A 25,386-nucleotide genomic window follows, 5' to 3' on the forward strand; every position below is an offset into this window, starting at 1 on the left:
CCGACTGATTCACTTCACCTTATTTGTATGCAAGTGTTTGATGCATTTCTGAAGTTTCCTAGTATCTCCAGATGCTGAGAAAATACCTGTTGTTCTCTAGATTTTATGCCTAAATGTCAGCACAGTTGGACTTGAGGGAACATGCACGCTTGGCTTTGCATTTATGAATGCAGGTCCCATTTAAAATTTTTGATTTGAGAACTCGGTTCTGAACAAGAAAGATTCATCTATTATGCAGTTGCAGAGAGCTCATTCACATATGGTGGAGCTTCAAGCTAGGAGAGATGCGAAATTTTTGGTAGGATCTTGGATGTTTTTGAAACCTGAATAGAAACCAATTAAGAAGCATGGGTGGCATTTGTCCTTGTGTGCCGTAGGAAGTTATACCTTTCTCTAGAGTCTGGCAAGGAGATCTCCGTTGTCTATGAAAAGAGAACTCGGAAAAGAATTCTTCGTGCATGCAAGATTGTCCAAAATTCAATTGTTCATTGAGATGCAGCTGTGGAAACCTGTTGAAAGGAATTCTTACAATTTAACAACATTCAAGCTTACCCATGCATTTTCCAAGATTCTCTTGTGGTGTGGAAGAATGCTCAGCTGAGGGCAGTTTCAAGTACACACGAGGTACCCAACCTTGCTTTCGGAATACCCTCAAGCAGGTTGTTGGTGCAGGTGGGACATCAAGCTTCTTTTTTGATGTCCTGTGCTACACTCACTGCTATGGCATCTTCTTCTGCTCTAATGATCTCGTGTGGTACTTGATGGTTTGCTGAGGATAAGCCGTGAAAGGATGATGATTGTGATCTCTCAATTTGGGTTGGAGGGTCCATAGATATGTAGCCAGGCCAGGGGTGCAAAAAGGTGCACCATACATCATGGCTGGTGTGACCAATGTGTCCAATAGGCACCTCCATGTGCGGGGCTTATAGAAGTGCGCTTGGTGGCACTCTCTCTCCACCATGGCCAATGCCTTATATCCTTGTGTAAGTCGATCTCTGGCTGCCTGTGCCATGGTTAATCTCCCAGTAGATGCAGTGAATGTGACCCCCAAGTAGATGTAGGAGTCCACAACCTCGAACCATCTGGATCTTAGAGTGAAGACTGATCTCCTCTTCATTGGGGCTGATGTGTGGAAGATCAGGATCTTGGTTTTCCCAAGACTAACTGTCATATGCGTGGGTAGAAGTTAGAAAGGGCATGAAGATGTCGGTGTAGTCTCATTATAGCCAAGAAGTGGGCTCACGTTGCTAAAATCAAGGAGCTTGACCAACCTTTTCTAGGTTGACATTGTGAGGAGGCATGGAGGTATTTGAGGAACACCACTGCATTGCGGGATGTTTTTCACTGGCTCTACCGTGCACTGATCAACCCCCTTCCTTATTCTTGAGAGCAATGTTCCATGACCTCATGCATTTTCCACACTGGCACAATGAGGGAAGCTATTGACCATGATGGACTAGTAGGTGAGCATCATAGGTGACGGACATACTGGTCACCTTGCCAGCATACATACTCGATGAAGGCTTCCAATGTGGTTGGGTGGCCAACACCGTTGTCTTGATGGACTTGGCAAGTGACCCCATGGAGCCCAAAAGCTATAGGATAACAGATTGGTCATATAGTGGTCAAAGTTTTCATTCTATTCTTGAGCATCAATTGAACAGACAGGTTGTGAGCCTTGGTCACAGAGCAGCTGGATAGGCCGGCTTCTAATGAGGATACTCCACCATTCAATGAGGTTAAGTACAGGCATTGGCCAAGAAGTGGCAAAGTATCATGTACAAGTGTAGAATTTGGATCTTAGTTTGTAGCAAAGGTCTCAATTCACAGCCAAGGTTCTACAATGCAAGACATAGTAATTGGATGCAATGTGGAGGCTTTGTACCATAAACGTGACTAGTTCATTGGATGGCACAACGCAAAAAGCTCTTGTAGTGTACCCATAGTTGCATAAACTTGTTAGTACCATACGGTTCGTATCATATCCTATTGTATTCTATGGATGTGTAGTAAAAAAACATTTTTGAACTCTTTTCCCCCTTTCCCTACACTAACTGTTTTGGTGCAATTAGCTATGTTTTGACTATTTTTGAACATTTAATGACTGTTTTTTAAACTCTTTTTCACATTGGCTGTCTATTTTAGAGTGTCAAGTCTCAAGCCTCATTTATCTCTCACCTCCCTCCCTTGATGAGCTGGAGAGTGTCTCATCATCTGCCTCTGAGGAGTCATCTTTGGATTCTCTTAACGAGCACTCTGATGCAGATGCCATTGATGATGATCGTGATAACTCATCCTATGTCCTCTCCATCCAGTATCCTAGATCCTAGGCACGACACTCCTCGTTTTTTATATCTACTTCAAAGTTCTAGTGAATGTTGTGCGTGCAGCATATGCTATAGATTTTTTGGTGTGTTTTGGAACATGCACCACTTGTTCTTTAAAAAAATCAAGCTCTTTTTAACAAAAGTACTTTTATCATTCCATACCTTATAATGTTTTAATTTTACTTTCAAGAGAATAAGCCTTAAGAAAGTGTTTGATTTTCTTTTATTTCTTTGTTACTTTCATTTTACTTTTTTGTTACTCTTATTTACTTCATAGCCTATTGTGTGGTTGGACACCGAGAGGACTTGGGTGAGTCTAGTGCAATAGCTTGGTAGAAAGATGACTCATTCCTAGACACATTTTCTAGACCTCTCCAAGGAAATCTTTGTCGTACGACCAGCTTATATGGATACCCTCTTACCAAACAGCCTCAGATGCATTGTAGGCCAGATATGTACATCCTCACTCGAGCTGACGATAGAGATGAGGAGATTTGAGGATATAGCCCTAGAGGAGAGCATATGCTAGCTTTCTGGAGTGGAGGTTGAGCTCAAGGAGCACTATGTTTGCTGATGTACAGTGTACTATGAGATCAAGGGGAGGTACCACTACCACTTTCTGGGGGGATTTAAACCTCTATAGCGGATCACAGAGTTTGAGGATCAGAGGGGTTTAGGGCTATTCCTATTAGAGCTCTAGTAATAAGAAGACCCTCTTGAAGGACAAAGTGGTAGTGTCTTTGGATCCACCTAGACAGAAAGCCTTGGTTGACTTCTTGTTTAGAATGATCTCTAGAACCACTGCCCTCCCCACTCCTTCCTAAGAGGCTGCTCCATTACGCTAGGGCAGACAATCATCATGAAGAGTCACCTTGGAGTGAGCCGTGGCTCTAGGTAGAGTGAGATGTCCCAAACCCAGGAAGATGACCCCATGGCAGCCACCAACTGATCTAGACGATCATCACCCATGACAGAATGCACCCACCAAGACAGCTAGCCCTGACATAGTGGAGAAGATCTTGACAATTCCATGAGATGGATACGGGATGCCAGACCAACCTTATGATACCATCGGTCTATTCATCATTAGCATTAATATAGATTTCATTACTCTATTTCTTTCATAAACCTTGGAGCTTTTACATTTACAGCTTTACTCTGTTTATTGTGCTCTATGACAAATCATGTGTCACTTCTACTATGTCAGGTCTCATAAGCATTTTGCAGACATTAGTATAACTTTCTTATTTTCTCTGGCCGATTCCACAATAGTGGTACAGAAGAAACAATTGCCATTCGAGATTCTACGCTTGGAAAGGGCCGAGGCAAGAGGAAGACCACCAATCATTACCCGCCAAAGAAAGACCTTGCATTTGAAAGGTGTCTTATTCAACCAGCCCTCCATCACAGTTGCCTTCCACCATGACTGCGATTTCTGCAATCCCCATACAGTATTAGCTTTCACACCCATCCATTGATGATGTTTAATGAGAAGATGATACACCTGATTAGCAGAGGCCTTTTCCAGACTCAACCAACCTACAAGGGCCCAGTCCTGCCACGGACGATCCACAGCAAGGGCAGGAAAGGGTTGCTTGCTCTGAAGCACTATCAAAAGCTGTTCCCATAAATCACGGTATCCACGCGGGATTTTGAAAAGCCTCCTGGCAGTACGAAACGATGTGAGGACATTACGACTGGCAAGGGTGGGATCCGCAACTGAAGTCACACCCAAACGCGCCATGCGGTTAAATCTTGGTCTGAGCTGATGTTTGTCTTCCCATGAAAGTAATCTTGAGATTGCCAACAATTCCAGTTGAAAGGAGTTAGTATGCAAGCGGTTCCCCACTGGATGCCAACGCGCCTTTTGGAGCACCACTTTCCAGGAGCCGACCAAATGCAATAATAGAGAGGAAGAGGGGCTGGAAAATTGAGAGTCTGCATTAAGGACATGCCACCAAGAGCCCCGAAGTCGGGTATTACCATGGCATAGCCTGCTGTCCTCAAGAAAATAACTGGCTATAATGGTCCATGGGTGATGATCCACACGCATGGCGCGAAAAAGAGACCAACGAAGAGCCAGCATATGAGTTTCAGCATCCAAAATAGCTCCACCACCCATGCGTTTAGGGGTACATGAATGTGACCATGAAATCCACGAAATACCTGCTTGCAATGAATCCTTCTTCCATAACATGAAACGAATGGGGCTAGTGAGAGCCTTCAAAGTAGTAGGAGTCTACGGTAGCAATGGCAAGTAATATGTTAGCATTGGCAGCACAATTGTCTGAGCCACTTTGAGGCGGACATGGAATGGCCACGCTTGCGACTTCCAATACATAAACTTCGTTGCCAGTTTTTGTGAAATCCACTTCAGTAGTTCCTTTGGCCGAACATCCACCCCCAACGGGTATCCAAGATGCCTGACAATGGAGCCACGGGAAACAACCTGGCCTTGCCAGCCTAATGACTGTAAATCAGGCTCCGTGCAACTGAGTATGGCTGATTTAAAGGCATTGATGCGAAGACCAGATGCATGACCAAAGAGCGTCCAAACATCTAATGCCTTTCGAATGTTGTCCTTGTCCGCCCGCAAAATCATAAAGGTATCATCAGCCAGAGATTGACTAATGAAGTGCTGTCCTAGCGGAAGAGACAATCCGGCCAGCTGAGCAGAATCTGCCATTGAAGATAACATTGAAAGAATCGGGTGGGTCGCTAGGGCAAAGAAGAGAGGACTCAAAGGGCAACCCTGTCTGACCGAGCGTGCAAGGACAAATGGCTCTGTAACCCCACCATTGAGCATAACTCATGAAGAAGCCACAGCACTAATGGTGTAGATAAATCGGGACATCCGAGTACCAAAACCCATAGCAGACATGAGTTTTGCAATGAAAGACCAGTCTAAATAGTCAAAAGCCTTTTCCAAATCCAATTGAATCAATACCACTTCCTAACTGGAGTGCCTCGCATAGTCAATAGCCATTTGCATATTTAAGATATTATGCAGGATGTTGCGGCCCTTAATGAAACCATATTGGAGAGGATGCACAATAGCTGGAAGGTACTTGTAAAGCTGATTCGCCAACACTTTGGAGAAGATTTTATACATCGAATCCATCAAAGAAATTGGTTTCCAGTGTTGCAGCATTGACGGCGAAGGGACTTTTGGAAGTAGTTCTATAAGGCCTTCTTTCCATGAGGAAGGCATGACCCCTGTTTCCCAAACCTGCTGAAACATAGCCACCAATGGCTTCACCAGCTGGGTGGCCGAGTTCTCAAAGAATTCATTGGTGAGACCATCCCAACAAGGACTTTTATCCTTAGGTAGGTGTAACAAAACATCCATAACCTCCTCCTCGCAAATATCTGCTTCCAAGGTAACTTGCATATCAAGTGGAACCTACTGGCGGACCAGATCATAGAAGACCGAGCGTGCATGCGTAACCTGGCTAGAATGCGACGGGGAAGATTCAAGAAGATCCAAAAAATAATTTCTGCACATATTGACAATGGTGTGCGGATCAGTGACCATGCGACCTTCTGAATCCTAGAGTCCAGTCATATTTTCTCGAGCAGGAGAAGCATGTTGATAAGATTTCAACTGAAATACTTGAATAAGATGAGCCAAACACATCGCCAGTGATAGCAGAAGTCCACCAGCAGCGAACGGACCAAAGTCAGTAAGTCCTCCGCTGCTTGTCGACGTCGCCAACAAATAGAGGCATGATGGATCCCATACTGCCGGGCAACCCACTGCACATTAGAGAGCAGCCGTGCAAAGGAAGCCAAGCCCTCGGAGGCGAAGTCCAATAAGAACCTCTCAATCAATTGCTGCATATAGCCCTGAAAGATTGGATGCTTTAAATAAGACGAGTTGAAACGTAAAGGGAGTCTATTCTGCAATTGCATAAAAGGTGCAATAGGTTGTGCAAGCATCTCAAGCTGGAGGGGGAAATGGTCCGACAGTGCATATTGCTGCAAGACTTTCATTTCCAGCATCTTGGGAAGAAAATCATCACCCTGCATGATATACATTCGGTCCAGCCGCGACCAAGTAGTTGCATACTGAGCGGAATGAAAAGTAAACCCTGAAGAAGAAGGGTGGAGCCAAGACCAAAGATCTTGCTTAAGTACGTGAAGAGCAAAGGCATTCCACACCCGGCTTTCCGGAGCATCCATTACTGAATGCCCTGAAGTGGACTGAGAAGAGTCAACACACATATTGAAATCTCTCATAAAAAAACCCCTTCTGCCAAGTGACATGGAGCTTTGCAAAGTCGTCCAAAGATCCCGTCGGGATGCGGGATCATTCGGAGCATAGAGGCCCAGCAGCCATAAAATCTCTCCTTCAAATAAGACTTCGATTTTACCAGAAAGCGGCCCTGTACATCATTTTTAATAAGAACAGGTTGGTACTTCTCATGGACAATCATAAGCACTCTCGAATAGTACATAGCCTGTGTCCTTGCATAAAACAGGCGGAATGCATGGCAATCCACAACTTTTCCTGCTTCACCGTGACTCTTGTGCTCAACCGCACACAAGACATCCCACTGGTTCTCATGCAAGATAGTCCACAATGGCATGTTGCTTATGATGAGAGCAAATGCCTCGCACATTCCACGTGGCTATCTTCATAGATCTTCAAAAAGAGAGAATCAGGAACGAGGCACCTGTTGCCTGGATTTCACCTTTTCCGCGAGAGCGTCCAGGACACCCTCATCCAGAAAATCAGCTAACAGTGCAAAAGAATTCTGGCGGCCCGCTTTAGAGGTAGATGGAATATCCACTGCCTTGGGAGTGGAACGGGGATAACGACGATCCTAGGGTGTAATCACATTACCTCTAGTATCAAACGCCAGCTTAGCAGGTGGGCCCTTTGGACCGTCTGTATAGACTTTCCTTGTAGACTGATTCCGAGGGGTTGAATGAGCCATAGTACGTGCAGCATGCTGTGAAGAGAACATTTCTTTCCTGCACATATACGTGCGCACGGAATTCTGTGAAGCATTAGGCCCAGAATCCGCCAGGCCTGCATCCAACTTTTTACCTTTTTTTGGACGTGCCTTGATCCAATCATTGCTACGGGAATCCAAACCTAGGACCTGTTGTTTACCTTTATCTACAACATTAGGTGGCTGGGGGGCCTCCTGTGCCGGGGTATCAAGCACCATGTCATCCTTAGGTAGCACAACTTGCGCATCATCGGAAGACGGTTGTCTCTCTGGGCATTCGGCCATAAAATGCCCAAATTTACCACATGAAAAGCAGTGTCCTGCAAAGTTGCCCCATTTCAAGCGAAAGTGCAAAGGATGCATGCCAGAGCAATTGAGGCGAAGCCACGCAGGCCTTTTCCTGGCCGTGTCCCATAACATGCATAAACGGTTTCGATTCATAGCCCTTAGGCTTGGGGGAACCAGCACCGTTTCCACAACTGCCATTGCATCCTTTAACAATGGCCAATAGACCGCCGGACAATTTTCCACTTCCACCCACACTGGGCATTCTCGTTGAAGCAGGCGCTGGAAGTCTGCCATAGGGCGCCATGGCACAGCATGGACCAAGCGGCGATCAAAGAACAATGGCAACTTGGACAGGAGCTCAGCCCGATATGTCTCTGATTTTAGCAGCACCTCATAAAAGCCGCGGGGTCCAAGAAAGATCTCCTCAACACACACCTCTTGCAATAAATGGTGCAGCCACTGGCGAATATGGGAAAGCATTGGGATCTTGCCAGTGAAGGAAAGTATAACGGCACGGTCATAAAACACCGAAAAAGACCGCAAGACTGATTTCGGGTCCACTGTGGCTTCCAGCACTTCATCAGTTCCCGAGTCAGAAAAAGTTTCATGATTATGTTGGACATAATCGCCAAGCAGAGTATTGGCAAAGTCCAGCAAATGCTCCCAGTCAATCTCCTGTGAATCCACAGGATCAGAGGCAACCTGTGCATAGGAACATTCCTGAGGGCCCATTGTCTCGTCAGAAGTATGCTTGGAGCGTTTGCCCGTAGGCAGTAGGTTAGAACCAGAAGGCATCTCCTCCGTGCATGGCACCATATCCTCCGGCTCCTCTGTATCAGAATCAGGGCCAAGGGCTGCCACCATCCGGTCTATAAAATCCATATCCAGGCCAGCCATACTGCTGTCCTCTCTCGCTGTCAGGGCGGGCAGCCAAGGGCAACGTCGCAGGTCCGCGGGGCAGGTCAGCCAGGTCACAGGTCAGCCGACATCACAGGACAGCCGACGTCTCAGGTCCGCAGGGCAGGTCAGCCGACTTCACAGGTTCAGCAGGGCGGGTTCAGCAGGGCAGGTCAGAGGAGGGGCCAGGCGGGCACACCGACATAGGGAATCACGGGGCAGGTTGTCGTGCAGACGTAGAGACCGGCGGACAGGGAAAACGGCACAGGCGTGCGCGTGGGGTCTCGCAGACGGGCAGATCGATGTCGGGCAGGGGTCAGGGGCAGGGGTCAGACGGGGTGCGAACCAGGTTGAACGTGGGCAAACGGGCGCGAGCAGGCGCGAACTGGGTCGGACCAGGGCAGAAGAAAACGGCGCGAACCAGGGCGGACCGGACCGAATGGGCGCGGACATGTCAGGCGACTGCGGCAACGGGCCAGACGGGCCAGGCGAGCGACGAGAGGATGTGCGGCAGGCGCAGAAACGACGGGCGCAGAGTCGACGGGCGCCGAGAAGGGTTCAGGGCTCACTCCCCGCCATCGCCTCTCTCCGCTTTCTCTCTCTCTCTCTCTCTCTTTCTCTGTCCCTCTTCATATCAATGTTAACTATGAGGATCACTTTGGGTATGTTGTTTAAAATGAAATGGCAGTGAATGCCAAAACTGGTTGGTATATCATGTGTTAACACATACCATATGTGGAAGGTGGGAATAAAGTTTTGACTAAAATACATACGCCTTCCTTGTAGCAAGCTTGAATTGATTTGTATTGTGGGTAGTGGCTAAATGTTATAATGAATGTATTATTCATTTTGAAAATGGTTTCAGAAATGCAGTTCTCTTTCCTTCAGGGGAAAGAATCATGGTTTGGTGTCAAAAAGTTGAGGCTTTTAATCTTGGATTCTATTTCTGCGGTTGTTGCTCCTGTTCTAAACAACACTCAAGTTCAGGGTATGCACGATCACCTCCTCCTTGCTGCATGATCTTTGGAAATAAAGAGTGCGAACAGTTTGAATGCTTGTTTTACCATATTACTATAGATATACTTTTAAGTACACCCTACAAACTCGAATCATGGTTTGGTGTCAAAAAGTTGAGGCTTTTAATCTTGGATTCTATTTCTGCGGTTGTTGGTCCTGTTCTAAACAGCATTCAAGTTGAGGGTATGTACGATCACCTCCTCCTTGCTGCATGATCTTTGGAAATATACAGTGCAGTCTCAGTTTGCACTAAGAACAGTTTGAACGCTTGTTTTACCATATGACTATAGATGTACTTTTAAGTACACCCTACAAACTCTAATAATCACATATACTTTGGAACCAATGCAAGCTGATAAATCTATTAATTATCATGGCTTGAGTGATTGCCATAATTTTAGGTCTTCAATACATCAGTTACTACCCATGCAGGCCAGCACTTTCAAGTCTTGACCCACAGGCAAGAGCAATACTGAGTCATGGTCAGACTTTATACTGAGAATGGCATGTGACAATCATTACCAGAATATGAGTCCTCCCAGGAAGGGAGCAAGGCACATCAGCCACTAACACCATGGGAATCATAGAGGGAACCCTCACACATGCAGCTAAAGAAACTTGAAATCAGGTTCAAGCCTTTTCCACTAGGATTTATTTCCTAACGGGGTATTTCTAGTGGAGGGTTGAGGGACCTTACTTTTGGCAAAAGATTTCAGGTCACTGCCAAGACCTCTTATGTTTGCTCTGTTTCTGCACTCCAGTGGTGCCTTAAGCAGTTAAACCTATTAAGGAGTCCCCTCTGGAAGATAATTAGTGCTTTGCATGCAACCAAGCAGTGACCAGAGCAAGAGGTAGCAAGGACTTGCTTGGGGTAAAATAGGGAGCCTTCAAGGATTTGATGTTTGCATGCAACCAAGCAGTGACCAGAGTAAGAGGTAGCAAGGATTTGCTTGGGGTAAAATAGGGAGCCTTCAAGGATTTGATGTTTGCATGTGAGACACAAGCATCCATGGCGTCTACCCAAGCTCCAAAGAGTCCATGGTAGCATTTCCTTGTTTTTCCAAATTGTCTAGAGAGTGGGAAATCCCATGTGAAAGGGTTCTTGCTTAACAGACCATAGGTATGCCAGGAATAACACTGAACAGATTGATGACCCCAAGGACTCTTATGTGACTCTTCTTATGTGGAATGGTGTTAGCATAGCCTTGGAGAGGAGAGGGTACTATATCTAACACACTCGAGTAAGAGATGTACTTTGGAGCATTCTCAGCAATCTAAAGAAACACTGAAATGGGTGCGAGGCTTTGGGGTCAATGTGTCATGTATGGTGCACAAGCACTCTAGCTCAAAACTCTATTGGAATTAAGTTACTGAAATTTGCTGTTATGCTGAATTATGTTTGCTTAAATGCGTTTTACTGCCCGTTAGGTGCTCGAAGACCAGTTACAATATCAAAGTAGTTGCAAATTGTGATAGGAGATGGTATATAGACCTAGACCCAGCTACTTGCTTGATGGAGGGTAGGAGACACTAGACATACCAGACATAGTTGTCAAGTACGAAAGGTTTGATACGGTATAGCATGATAAAATATGGTACTAAATGGTACCTTATGATTTTATAAGGTACGGTACAATATTAGTACGAAAAAAAATTTAACATGATTAAAAAAAACCATAAATCATTAAATGATAGAATATGTGTTTAAAGTGAAAATAGCCATTTCATTACAAAATAAGATGAATACATGAGGGTGACCATCGCAGTTGCATGGGCTACGCAAAACATGTGATACAAGGTTATAACTATAGTCTAGTATATCATAGTGGTATCTTGCATGTGGATACAATGATAGTAGATATACAAAAGAGAGAGACCTATGAATCTATGATGAGGCATCGCTATCATCATCATCATCATCAGAACCATCTGAGTGCTCATCAAGAGAGTTTGAAGATGCCTCCTCGGCATCGGATGATGAGACACACTCATACTCATCCTCATTGATGAGGTTATCATCATCATCAAATGATGGCTCCTTAGGTGGTGGCTGTGTAGACAAGGGGGGGATGTCATCATGAGGCACAGGATGTAAGCTACTAGAGCCTCACCTTACATATGTTTGCAAGCCACTTGAACCACCCCTCCTCGATGTTGGAGGGCGTCGAATGACCATGCCTTTGCTACCACCTACCCAAACTCCTTGCCCACGAGTATGCTAACTGCGAGTGTCACGAGTATCTGTTGCTATAAACTCTTTATAGAGCTATGGAAAAATTATTTCCCCCTCCCCGTCCACCTCTTAATATACACTCGAAAGAGTGTCGCAACTCGCCCATTAACTTGAATGTATCAACATTCACCTACACAATGTACGTAAGATTGTGAATGTTAAAGTCTAAATTGTAAAGTATAAACTTCAAAGTTTAAAGTTTAAAACAACAAATTTTAAAATTTATGGTCAAGTGTTTAAACTTTACTTGCTTCAGACTACCGATGCTCATCATAGCCCTCATCATATGTAAGTTAGTGCGGCAATAGACTAGCTGCTCTAACTCTCGTGTGCTAAGCCGATTACGAATCTTTGTGTGAATGAGAGAATAGGCATTGCAGTTTCTCTCACATGCACCCAAAAAACAATCCTAGGCAAGGACCCTCATGGCTAAGGGCTGAAGGGTCTCCAATGCATATCCAAATTTTTGCCACTTAAATAAAGGTTTCACAAGTGACTCTCTCCTCCAATAAGTGGGAGAAGCAAAAGCCACATGCCCTCTCTGATCTACATAACATCCTAGCTCCTCCAGCACTGCATTGTGGTCATCCACAGGGACCACATGAGTCAAATAAGCAAGTTGGTCCGAACATAACTCTTTATCATCCATGACCGCCAACAACTTGTAGGCCGGATGCACCAATGTGCAAAACCATGGATGAGCTTATGTATCCATGCCCATCTCCTCTTTGCTATCTCTAAAACGTGTGCACGCTGTGTGCACGCTGTGTCTTTATGATCACTGTACAAGCATGTGTCTCCACCAATGTTGCTCTAAAGAAGTGAATGAGAAGGCCCATGGTGAACCCCTCACAATCACTCATATGTAACACCCCATAAACGGGAGTCACGACAATGACAACGGCATACACATTTTACCAAAACTGCTCATTAAGGCACAAGCGTTGTATGGCTTTGGCCTCCTCTGTCTCATGGTCATCCCGCTCATTCCATAGAGTGGACATCATTGTCTGGTGCAAGGTGGACCACACCTCATAAAGACGCTCCAACAATAACCACATGCAAGCAAAGCGAGTTGAAGAAGGCTTCTTCAACTCTAGTGTGCTATGCTCACGATACATCGCAAGCACCTTTACCTTTACCGTGAAGAATATAACAATTTATGTAGCTTTGCGGACCCCCATCTTCACCCACTTAAGCTTTCCAATGTCCTCCACGAGCAAGTCCAAATAATGACTTGCACATGGAGTCCACACAATCGTGGAGAAAACTCCGCCTCAAGCAAATGGCCCATACGCCGACACTTTGATGCATTGTCAATAACAACTTGCACCACATTCGAGGAGTCCACCTACAACCACAATTGACAAATTACAAGTATACTAACAATACTTGGAGGTTAGAGTGAGAAATGTAGTGACCGGGATAGACACGAAGATCGAGACAATCGGTGTTCGTTACGTGCGGAGATATAGAGAGTGAGAGAGAGCAGAGTAGAGAGTGTGCACGATTTTGGGTACAATGACGAGTGTACCACTTTAGGTTTTTTAGATAGATATATATGTGTAAGTACAAGTGCTAAGGGTGTGTTCATACCCGAGCACATTAAAAGGCACGAGGGCCTTTATTTCCAACAATCTCCCACCTAAAGGCAATGTGCCTTAAGCGGAGAAAAGAATAAGCTAAGTCTAGGTATGTACAAAGCTGAAATACATATATCATCTAACTTCCATCATCTGTCGGCAATGAGCAAACTGCTTTGCTGGAAGACCCTTTGTGAGAAGGTCTGTAGGATTATCATTTGTATGCCCTTTGACAAGCTCAATGCTCTTGTTGTCAAGTACATCTCTAATGAAGTGGTACTTCACGTGAATGTGCTTTGTCTTTGCATGAAAGATAGGATTCCGTGCTAGCATGATAGCATTCTGACTATCACAATGGAGAACATGTAACTTTGTGATGCCAAGCGCTCCCACCAGACTTGAAAGCCATAAAGCCTCCTTGCATGCCTCAGTGGCAGCCACATACTCTACCTCTATTGTAGACAATGCAACACACTTTTGTAGCCTGGATATCCAAGAGACTGCTCCTCCTGTGAAAGTAAAAACATACCCAGAAGTGCACTTTCTACAATCCACATGACCAGCATAGTTTGCATCCATAAAACCAACAACAGATGCCTTCTACTTTCCAAAGCAGATGCACAACTCCTTTTGTGCCTTTGAGGTATCTCATAATACCTTTCACTGCATCCCAATGCTTTTTGCCAGGGTTTTCCATGTATTTGCTAACCACTCCCACTGCAAAGGCAATGTTAGGACATGTAGCAACCATAGCATACATCAAACTGCCAATAGTTGAAGCATATGGTATCTTGGTCATTTCAGCCTTTTCATCATCCGATGTAGGGTTGTTCTCTGCACTGAGTTTCACATATGGAGGCAATGGAACCCCAATTGTTTTCCCCCCTCCATATGGAAACGTTGCAAAACTTTGGAGATATACTCCTGCTGGGATAGATAGAGTAAGACTTTTGATCTATCTCTGAGTATTCGCATGCCAAGAATGTGATTTGCATCACCAAGATCTTTCATGTCAAAGCTGCCACGAAGACTTTGCTTCAGTGAGTTTAAGGCATAAGTATCCCTGCCAGCAATCAGCATGTCATCTACATACAAAACTAAGATAATCAAGGTGCCATGTGCTGCCTTCTTGGTGTACAAGTAGTGATCCACTTGACTTCTATGAAAGCCTTGAGACTATATGAATGTATCAAACTTATGATACCATTCTCTTGGTGCTTGTTTCAGCCCATACAAACTCCTTTTGAGTTTACATACCATCTTCTCTTTTCCTTTTTCAACAAACCCTTCAGGCTACTGCATATAGCAGATCACCATGTAAAGATGCAGTCTTTACATCAATTTGTATGAGCTCCATATCTTCACCTGCAACCAAGCCCAAAATGGTTCTCAATGTAGTCATCTTGACTATAGGAGAGAAAATCTCATCAAAGTCAATTCCATGTTCCTGCTTGTACCCCTTCGCAACCAATCTTGCTTTGTACTTTGGTGAGGAACCAAAAGTGACCTTCATCTTGTAAACCCATTTACATGGAAGTGTTTTCTACCCTTTAGGCAACTGCACCACGTCCCAAGTGCCATTTTTCTCAAGAGATTCCATTTATGACAACATGGCTTTATACCATTTTTTGCTGTCCTGTCTGTCCATTGCTTCCTTGAAACAAGACGGTTCATCACAGTTTGTAAACATGGCATAATTAGCCACATTGTTTGCACCAGGAACAAATCTGTTAGGATTTCTAGTAGCCCTAGACGATCTCCTAACCCAATGATCATTGTTTTGTTGGCTGTTCCTACAAATTTCCATTTTCAGCATGCTGTCTGTGCATTTCAGCCTGCAAATCAGCGTTAACAGCTTGTTGTCCTGGCTGTTCCTACGTATGTAATGGCTCATTATCATGGGCAATAGCTGGCTGATCATTTCCATCATCATTTTCTGCATTTACAAGTTCATTTACAGTAGGTATTTGCTGCTATACAACGGGCAAATTTTGCTGTCCAAAAGGTATTTTTTCCCGGAATACAACCCTACAGAACTCCTCAGTCTTTTCGGGCTGTTTATGCATGCGATCTTCCCGGAAAAAAACGTCATTGCTGCATACTACTTTTCTTTTCTTGGGATCCCATAGTCTATATCCCATTTCACCCTTGTCACCATATCCTAGGAAAATGCATTTATAGGACTTTGGCTCAAGTTTGCCGTGTTTTTCTGTACAAGCCAAACACTTTCAGGTGAGCATATGAAGGTGGCTTGTGCGACCATGCTTCCGGGGGAACTCCCCTCCCAAAAGACCTGTTTGGTGACCGATTAATCAAGTGTACGGCTGTCATAATAGCCTCTGCCCAAAAACCATGGGGTAATGCAGCATAAGACAACATCGTACGGACCTTCTCCTGTATGGTGCGATTCATATGCTTTGCAACTCCATTTTGGGGTGGATTATGAGGGGCAACGAGCTTCCTCTTTATCCCTTTGTTGTCACAAAAGGCTTGAAAGGCCTTGGATACATATTCGCCACCATTGTCAGATTTTTAGCCAATGCCAAGAATTTTTAAACTTGTCAGATTAAGTGTCTTATCTGTCTGATTTTTAGCCAATGCCAAGAATTTTTAAACTTGTCAAGCACTTCATCCTTGCTACGCATAGGGTAAACCCATACCTTTCGTGTAGCATCATCAACAAAGGTGACAAAATATTTCTTTCCCCCCCTAAAGATAATCGTGGCATCTAATATACATCCGAATGTACTAACTCTAGAGGAGAAGATTTCAAAGAAAGAGACTTTTTATGAGACGTCTGTTCATGTTTACCATAAGTACAATGATCACAATGCTCAAAATCAGCATAATGAAGACGAGGCAAGTAACCCAAACGAGAAAGCACTTTCATTCCTGTTTGACTCATGTGTCCCAACCGGCCATGCCACAAAGAAATACTTGGCTGCTCAGTCATAGCAACAACATGGTCATGCACACTAGATACATGAAGTGGATTCAAAGTATCACTCTTGCAACATTTGGCAATAACCCTAGATCCCTTATAGATCTTCCATTTTCCATCACCAAAGGTGGTATGAAAACCATCATCATCTAGTTGCGCTATGCTAATCAAGCTCTTCTTGAGTTGAGGTACATGCGGTACATGCCGAAGTGTGAAGACAGAGCCATGCTGAAACTGCAATTGTACACTATCAATACGTGCAATGTCACATGTATAGTCGTCCCCAAGATGGACAACACCATGTCGACCCCCTATATAGACAGAGAACCACTCACGATGAGGGGTGACATGAAAGGAAGCACTTGAATTGAGATTCTAGGTATGCATGCCATCATCTGTATCTGCAAGTAAAACATGTGCATCAAAGTGTGAAGAGACAAAGAGTACGTCACTCCCACTCTCACTGTCATGAGTGACTACATTCACCTCTTCAATTTCGACACTGCTCGTCTTAGGCTGACTGTCTTTCTTCTCTTTCTTGCTATCATCTGTCTTCTTGTCCTTTCCTTTCTCTTTTATCCATTTGTAGCAGTCACGTTTAAAGTAACCCTTCTTGCTACAATGATGGCATTCAACATCTTTGCCACGTGATTTATTGCGTCCCTTGCTATCATATTTGCATTTTTGTTGTGATCTGCCCCTAGTATGCAAAGCATTGAAAGACTTACTAGATGCATTGTTCTGTCGATTCATTTCTTCCATGAGTAGAGTTCTCTCTACATTAGCATACAAAAGGATCACATTAGAATTGCTCATAGCAGTCCTAAATGTATCCCAACTCTCTGGTAGAGTGCAAAGCAAGAAAGTAGCCTTAAATTCCTCATCAATCATGAACTTCAAGGCAACCAGCTAGCTGAAAATGGAGTTAAACTCACTCAAGTGAGTAGACATTGCTGTACCCTCTTTCATACACAAATCCATAAGCTTTTTTAGCCAATACACTTTGCTTGCAGCACTCTTCTGTGTGTACAGTTCTTCCAGTCGAGTCCATATAGCATATGTAGAATCCAAACCTTCAATGTTAAACAGCAAGGCATCAGAAATCGATAGCTCAATGGATGAGCGTGCGAGCTCATTTAACTCATCCCAATCGTCCTATTCCATATATGGGGGCTTTGCCCTTTGTGTCTTAATCGGCTTTGCCTGCATCTTTTGCAACAAGATATTGTAGCACTGTTTTTGCCAAACTGCAAAGTTATGTGCTCCTTCAAGCTTCTTTATGTGCATAAGATTATTGCTGTCACTGCCAGCCATGATTTTTAGCCCAAATGTGACCAAAAGACAGCAAATGCAGGCCCAAAAGTATCACCCAAGTGACCAAGGTACAAACAAGTATCAACCAGCAATAAATGACCACGTAGAAGCATAGATTTCAGATCTGTTATTAAATTTTCAGAAGCACCAAACCTTGTGCTAGAGCATTCGACAACTGATTACAGCTGTTCCAAGGGCATATACATTGCATTACATGAGAAATCCCAAATTTTAGCTGCAATTTCCGTTGTACATGTACCCATGGGCATAAAATTTGACACACACGGTCAAAAGGCCCAAAATTTTTGTGCTCAAAGCATCAACCACACTTCTGCATTTTCTTTATCATGCATAGAACAGGCCAATTTTGCCAAAATATAGCAATTTCAGCAAAACCCCTAAAATTTACCAAGTGTTGGATGTCTAAATCGCATGGAATTGAACCTGCATGTACATAAAATGACCAAATGGTGCACAAATTTTGCCCAAACTGCAAAAGCCCCAAATTGCACGGGGTTCAATGTGCATCAATGTCAAGAAATTGGGCAAATTTGAGCCGAATTTGTGCATGTACATGAAAAGCCCCAAATGTTGGGGACAAAATGTCATAAATTCTTGCAAATTTTGAGACAGATATCACTGTTGTATCTTGCTCGTACCAAATCTGGACAAATCCCCAAATTTTCCGAGTCCTGCGTGCACTAATTTCAGCGAAATTGAAAGAATTTTACTAAAATGTGAAAAAACCCCAAGATTCCCGGGCAAATGTGTAACGACTTTGCAATTTCTGAGTTAGATTGTCCAGTTCTGTGTTAAGATCCCCAAATTCGGGAAAAGCCCCAAATTTCTGGGCCTAAATCTGCCCAAAAACTTGATTGTGCCTACATGTACGAACGCCTGTTAGTGGGCAAAGGACTTGTTTGCAGGAAACCTTTGAAAAAATTAAAATTTAGCAAAGGGAAAATGACGGATATGTTTCTGTTGACCAACCGCATTTGTCATGACCTGCAGCCATGTTTGTCGTCAGCACTGCAGTCGTTGTGTAAAGCTGGTTGTGCGTAGCTCGTCAGCTGGAGTTAGTTGGTTGCGATTGTTGTCCCGTCGACCTGCACTTACTGCCATCGCTTGTGCTGACTAACTCACGCCATCGACTGTCTGCTGTCTACTGACGTGTCCAATCTGCAACCTGACGTCTACTCCTCAACTCGCCCTGTGTGCACATGGTCTTCTGCCTCAGCTCGACACACAGGTCACCAAGAACGCCAACTGTTTGTTGGTCTCGTCAGATCTCAAGAAGCGTGCAGAACTTGATGGCTCTGATATCAGTTTGTAGTGACCGAGGTATGCACGAAGATCGAGACAATCGGTATTTGTTACGCAGGGAGAGATAGAGAGAATGAGAGAGAGCAGGGTAGAGAGTGTGCACGATTTTGGGTACAATGACGAGTGTACCACTTTAGGTTTTTTAGATAGATATATATGTGTAAGTACAAGTTCTAAGGGTGTGTTTGCACCCGAGCACATTAAAAGGCATGAAGGCCTTTATTCCCAACAAGAAAGAGAGAGTTGTGCCTTTCAACTTTCAACTTTTAAGATTCAAGAATAAAGAGAGATGGGGCTCGAGGGGAAAGATAGAATCAAGACAGACATTAGAGAGAAATTAGAATAGGGAGATAGATAGTTATGCATAAATCAATTATAATAATGAAAGAAAGTAAAACAAATTTAAAAGGCAATGACAAATCACAAATGTATATCTCAATGATAGCTTGCCGAATTTGGCGGTAGATGAATGCACCCGTCTTTTTCCTTCCCCTCTTGCCGGTACCTACGGCCCCCAAAAGGTAAGTGCCGAGTGGACATGAGATGAGTATGTTGATGATGCCCGGCTTCTTATGATCACTCCATCCGTCAGTGAGAATGGAGCAACCATATTTTATCCATGCGGCCGAATAGGATCAAGGGCTTTGTCAATCCTCTCCTCTTCATCAATCTTTTTCATCCTCGTGTCGTTATGTGACACCAGCCCACCATCCTTCACATGGACCCACATTGGCAATGGCTTTTACCATCTTCTTCCATTGCTCTTACTTTAGGACATTGAATGCAAGATTGCAGTCAATCAGCGTGCGTGAAATTTCAATGTTCGCAAGTCGTTGACTTTCTCTAAGAAAGGCAACTGATCCATGCACATGATCGGAAGCTTGAGAGAGAGAGGATTGTCTCTTCGGCGCTGTATAAGTCTCCACTCTTTGTCTTTTACCAGAGTTGGATGCGGATGTGGAACCCCCACCACTAATGGTAGAGGCTTCTCCCGTATCGGTTGAAGATACGCCCACAGTCGATGCTTCCTTGTTAGTAGGCATAGGAGTTGGTGTTGATAAGCCACTTCCTCCTCCTATTGTGGATCCCCCTCTTATCTTGGAGAAAATCTCCTCCGCGATGTTTTGAGGGATGTCCTTGCATGGAGCAACTTGCTTGCTTGTCTTGGAAAGATGTTGGAGAAGCCAAGTTGCACCACTTGTATAGCGCTTTCCGCAATACTTGCATGTCCAATGGTGGGAGTTGGACTTCTTTGTGTCCCTCTCCACATGGATCGCGTGCAAATTAAAGGTCTCGTGCTTTTCACAAGTCATGGTGCCGATGACAGATGAAGAGGCCTCAGGGGGGAGAGAGAGAGAGGGAGGGAGGGAGGGAGGGAGAGAGAGAGAGATGGCGTGTTACAGGAGCTCGTCGTCGAACCTGCGTAGGGTTCGTTCGGCACCTGACACTGACGTCGCACTTTGCTGTTGATTTCTCACTTTGGTCGCCCCGTTGTCTGCTCGCCTGCTCGCCCCGTCGCCTATCCGCCTGGTCGCGTGTTCGTCCTGTTGCCTGCTCGTCTAGTTGCCTGTTCGCCACGTCGCCAGTTCGCCCCATCACAGGTGCGCCCCATTGCTTGCCTATTCGTCTCGTCGCCTGCGCGCCTGGTTGCCTATTCGCCATGTCGCCAGTTCGCCCCGTCACAGGTGCGCCCCGTTGCCTGCTCGACTGTTCGTGGCACTCGAGTGACTGGTTGCCTGCGGCTGTGGCTTTGGCCATCGCACGGTTCCTTCCCCGCCAACGCCGCCCCGCCCCACGAACTTCCCCCTTCGTTGGTGCCGTCCGCCTACGCCCTACTACTGCGACCAGGGCTTCGCCCTGTTGACAGCGCCTGCAGCGTGCTTTCCCTACGGTTTGGCTCACGCCCGTTAGCTGCCACCAGAATCTCCAGAGCAGTTGCCGTCCTCTGTGGCTCAGGTAACAGCTCACGTGTGACAGAGCAGGGTAACGAGATTTCTTCTTCGCCTCAGCGAGAGTTAGGATTTCGTGACAGAGGAGAGAAGCATGGCTGGCCTGGATATGGCTTTTATCGACCAAACAGTGGCAGCCCTTGGTCCGGATTTTGATACAGAGGAACCAGAGGATATGGTTCCTTGCATAGAGGAGATGCCTCCTGCTCCTGACTTTTAGCCTGCGGGCAAACGCTCCAAGCATACGTCAGAAGAGACAATGGGTCCTCAGGAATGTTCATATGCTCAGGTCGCCTCTGATTCTGTGGATTCTCAGGATATTGACTGGGAGCATTTACTGGAGTTTGCCAACACTCTACTAGGCGAGTATGTCCAACATAATCATGAAGCTTTTTCGGACTTTGGAACTGAAGATGTTCTGGAAGCCACGGTGGACCCGAAAACTGTCTTGCGTTTTTTTTCGGTGTTTTATGATCGGGCTGTTATTCTCTTCTTCACTAGCAGGATTCCAATGCTTTCCCATATTCGCCAGTGGCTGCACCATTTACTACAGGGGGAGTGTGTTGAGGAGATTTTTGTTGGGCCCCGAGACTTCTATGAGGTGCTGTTGAAATGTGAGAAGCATCGGGCTGATCTTCTGTCTAAGTTGCCATTGTTCTTTGATCGCCGTTTGGTCCATGTTGTGCCATGGCGCCCTATGGCAGACTTTCAACGTCTCCTTCAACGTGAATGCTCGGTGTGGGTTGAAGTGGAAAATTGCCCGGCTGTCTATTGACCTTTGTTAAAGGATGCCATGGCCGCTGTGGGAACTGTGCTGGTCCCCCTGAGCCTAAGGGCCATGAATCGCAACCGTCTATGTATGTTATGGGACACTGCTAGGAAAAGGCCTGTATGGCTTCGTATCAATTGCTCTGGCATGTATCCTTCGCACTTTCGTTTGAAATGGGGCAACTTTGCAGGACACTGCTTTTCGTGTGGAAAATTGGGGCATTTTATGGCCGAATGCCTAGAGAAGCAACCGTCTTCAGATGATGAGCATGTTGTGCTGCCTATGGAAGACATGGTGCTTGATGCTCTGTCACAGGATGCAACCCAGCCACCTAAAGTTCTGGATAAAGGTAAACAACCGGTTTCGGGTTTAGGTTCTCGTGGCAATGACTGGGTAGAGGCACGGCCCAAAAAAGGTAAAAAGGTTGATGCTGGCCTAGCGGCTCCTGGGTCTAATTTTTCACAAGATTCCATATGCACATATATGCGCAGGAAAGAAATGTTGTCTTCAGAGCATGCTGCGCATACTATGGTTCCTTCTGCTCCCCATAATCAGTCTACTAGGATAGTCTATACCGACGGTCCAAAGGGCCCACCTGCTAAGTTGGCTTTTGATTCTCGTGGGAATGTGATTACGCCATGGGATTGTCGTTATCCCCGTTCCATCCCCAAGACAGTGGATATTCCGTCTATCTCTAAAGTTGGCCGTGCGAACTCTTTTGCTGTGTCAGCTGATTTTTTGGATGAGAGTGCCCTTCATATTCTAGCAGAAAAGGTTAAATCGAGGCAAGTGGTGCCTCGTTCCTGATTTTCTTTTTGAATACACATGAAGATAGCCACGTGGAATGTGCGAGGCATTCGTTCTCGCCATAAGCAACATGCCATGTGGACTCTATTGCATGAGAATCAGTGGGATGTCTTGTGTGCGGTAGAGCACAAGAGTCACGGTGAAGCAGGAAAAGTTGTGGATTGCCATGGGTTTCGCTTGTTTTATTCAGGGACACATGCCGGACATTATTCTGGTGTGCTTATGATTGTACATGAGAAATATCAGCCGGTTCTTATTAAAAATGATGTACATGGTCGCTTTGTGGTGGTTGAAATTTTATTTGAAGGAGAAATCTTATGGTTGCTGGGCCTATATGCTCCGAATGACCCTTTATCCTGTCGGGATCTTTGGAACACCTTGAAGATCTCCTTGTCACTCGGCAGACGGGGTTTTTTGATGGGGGATTTCAATGTGTGTTGATTGTTCACAGTCCACTGCAAGGCATTCGGTGATGGACGCTCTGGAAAGTCGGGTATGGAATGCGTTTGCGCTTGCTGTACTCAAGCAAGATCTATGGTCCTGGCTACACCCTTTTGCTATAGGGTTTACTTTCCACTCGGTGCAGTATGCAACTACATGGTCGCGGTTGGACCGAATGTACATCATGTAGGATGATGATTTTCTTTCTGAGATGCTGGAAATGACAGTCTTGCAGCAATATGCCTTGTCAAACTACTTCCCTCTCTAGCTTGAGATCCTTGCACAACCCATTGCACCTTTTCTGCAATTGCTGGATAGACTCCCTTTACGTTTCAACTCCTCTTATTTGAAGCATTCACTCTTTCGGGGCTATGTGCAGCAATTGATTGATAGATTTTTATTGGACTTCACCTCGGAGGGCACTGCTTCCTTTGAACAATTGCTCTCTAATGTGCAGCGGATTGCTCGGCAGTATGGGATCCGCCATGCCTCTCTTTGTCGGCGGCGTTGACACACAGCGGAGGACTTATTGCCTTTGGTTCGTTCGCTGCTGGTGGACACTCCAGATGATGAATTTCTACTGTCACTGGCGATGCGTTTGGTTGATCTTATTAAACAGTTTCAGTTGAAATCTTATCAGCAGGCCAAATTGCAAAACTTGACTGAGAATTTGCAAGATAGTGCTTGTCAAACTCATAAGTTCTTTCGCACTCTGCATGTCTCTCCTGCACGAGAAAATATGACTCGACTCCAGAATTCAGAAGGTCAAATGGTCATCACCGACCCTCAGACTATTGTCAATATGTGCAGGAATTATTTTCTAGATCTTCTTGGTTCTTCTCAGTCACCTTTTGACCAGGTGACGCATGCACGTTCAGTCTTCTATGATCTGGTCCCACATCAGGTTCCACTTGATATGCAAACTACTTTGGAGGTAGATATTTGTCAGGAGGAGGTTATGGATGTTTTGTTGCACCTGCCTAAGGATAAAAGTCCCGGTTGGGATGGTCTCACCAATGAATTCTTTGAGAGTTCTGCTACCCAACTGGTGAAGCCATTGACGGCTATGTTTCAGCAGGTTTGGGAAACAGGGTTCATGCCTTCCAAAGAAGGGCTTATCAAATTGCTTCCAAAGGTTCCTTCGCCGTCACTGTTGCAGCATTGGAGACCAATCTCTTTGATGGGTTCGATGTATAAAATCTTTTCCAAAGTGCTGGCGAATCGGCTCCACAAGCATCTTCCAGCCATTGTGCATCCTCTTCAATATGGTTTCATTAAGGGCCGCAACATTCTGCATAATATCTTAAATGTGCAAATGGCTATTGACTATGCAAGGCACTCTAGTCAGGAAGTGGTATTGATCCAATTGGATCTGGAAAAGGCTTTTGACTATTTAGACTGGTCTTCATTGCAGAACTTATGTCTACTATGGGCTTTGGTACTTAGATGTCCCACTTGATCTGCACCATTAGTGCTGCGGCTTCTTCGCGAGTTATGCTAAATGGTGGTGTTACAGAGCCCTTTGTCCTTGCACGCTCTGTGAGACAGGGTTGTTCATTGAGTCCTCTCTTCTTTGCCTTGGCGACTCATCCGGTTCTCTCGATGTTATCTTCCATGGCAGCTTCTGCTCAATTGGCCAGATTGTCTCTTCCTTCTAGTCTCAACACTTCATTAGTCAATCTTTGGCTGATGACAGGTTTATGATTTTACGTGCAGAAAAGGACAATATTCGCAAGGCATTAGATGTGTGGACGCTCTTTGGTCAGGCTTCTGGTCTTTGTATCAATACTTCCAAATTAGCCATTCTCAGTTGCACGGAGTCCGATTTACAGTCATTGGGCTGGCAGGGACACGTTATTTCCCTTGGTTCCATTGTCAGGCATCTGGGGTACCCTTTGGGTGTTGAGGTTCGGCCAAAACAACTACTGCAGTGGATTTCACAGAAATTGGCATCGAAGTTTCTGTATTGGAAGCCGCAAGCTTGGCCCTTCCATGTTCGCCTCAAAGTGGCTCAGACAATTATGCTGCCAATGCTCACATATTTCTTGCCATTGCTGCCTTGGACTCCTACTACTTTGAATGCTCTCACTCGGCCATTCGTTTCATGTTATGGAAGAAGGATTCATTGCATGCAGGTATTTCGTGGATTTCATGGTCGCATATATGTACCCCCAAATGCTTGGGTGGTGGGGCCGTTTGGGATGCCGAAACTCATATACTGGCCCTTCGTTGGTCTCTTTTTTGTGCCATGTGTGTGGAGCATCACTTGTGGGCCGTGATAGCTTGTTATTTTCTTGAGGACCGCAGGCTTCTACATGGTAATACACAAATTTGAAGCTCCTGGTGGCATGTTCTTAATGCAGACTCTCGGTTTTCGAGTCCGTCCTCATCCCTGCTTGTTCATTTGGTCGGCTCGTGGCAATTGGTTCTCCAAAAGGCGCGTTGGCATCCAGTGGAGGACCGCTTATAGATTAACTCTTTTCAACTGGAATTGTTGGCAGCCTCGTGATTACTTCATGGGAAGGCAAACATGAGCTCA

At 45.1% G+C, this 25,386-nt stretch overlaps 1 protein-coding gene across 6 annotated transcripts in view; it reads left to right on the forward strand.

Annotated features, from left to right (window-relative positions):
* The window catches only part of RAD51D (DNA repair RAD51-like protein), a 232,496-nt gene that overhangs the window by 95,079 nt on the left and 112,031 nt on the right, over nt 1-25,386 (forward strand). For 3 of the 6 annotated variants that reach the window (XM_087689189.1, XM_087689188.1, XM_087689186.1), the window contains exon 7: nt 9,344-9,458. The exons of 1 other annotated variant lie outside the window; for it this stretch is intronic. In XM_087689189.1, the coding sequence (XP_087545315.1) occupies nt 9,344-9,458 (115 nt within the window). Of the gene's footprint in view, nt 1-9,335; nt 9,459-25,386 lie in introns of all 6 variants that reach the window. 2 more of the 6 variants (XR_015692604.1, XM_087689190.1) reach the window with 2 other exon arrangements.

Source organism: Lygodium microphyllum, chromosome 12 (assembly GCF_053477565.2).
Source record: "Lygodium microphyllum isolate KBCC chromosome 12, Lygodium_microphyllum_v1.1.10, whole genome shotgun sequence".
NCBI classification, from domain to species: Eukaryota; Viridiplantae; Streptophyta; class Polypodiopsida; order Schizaeales; family Lygodiaceae; genus Lygodium; species Lygodium microphyllum.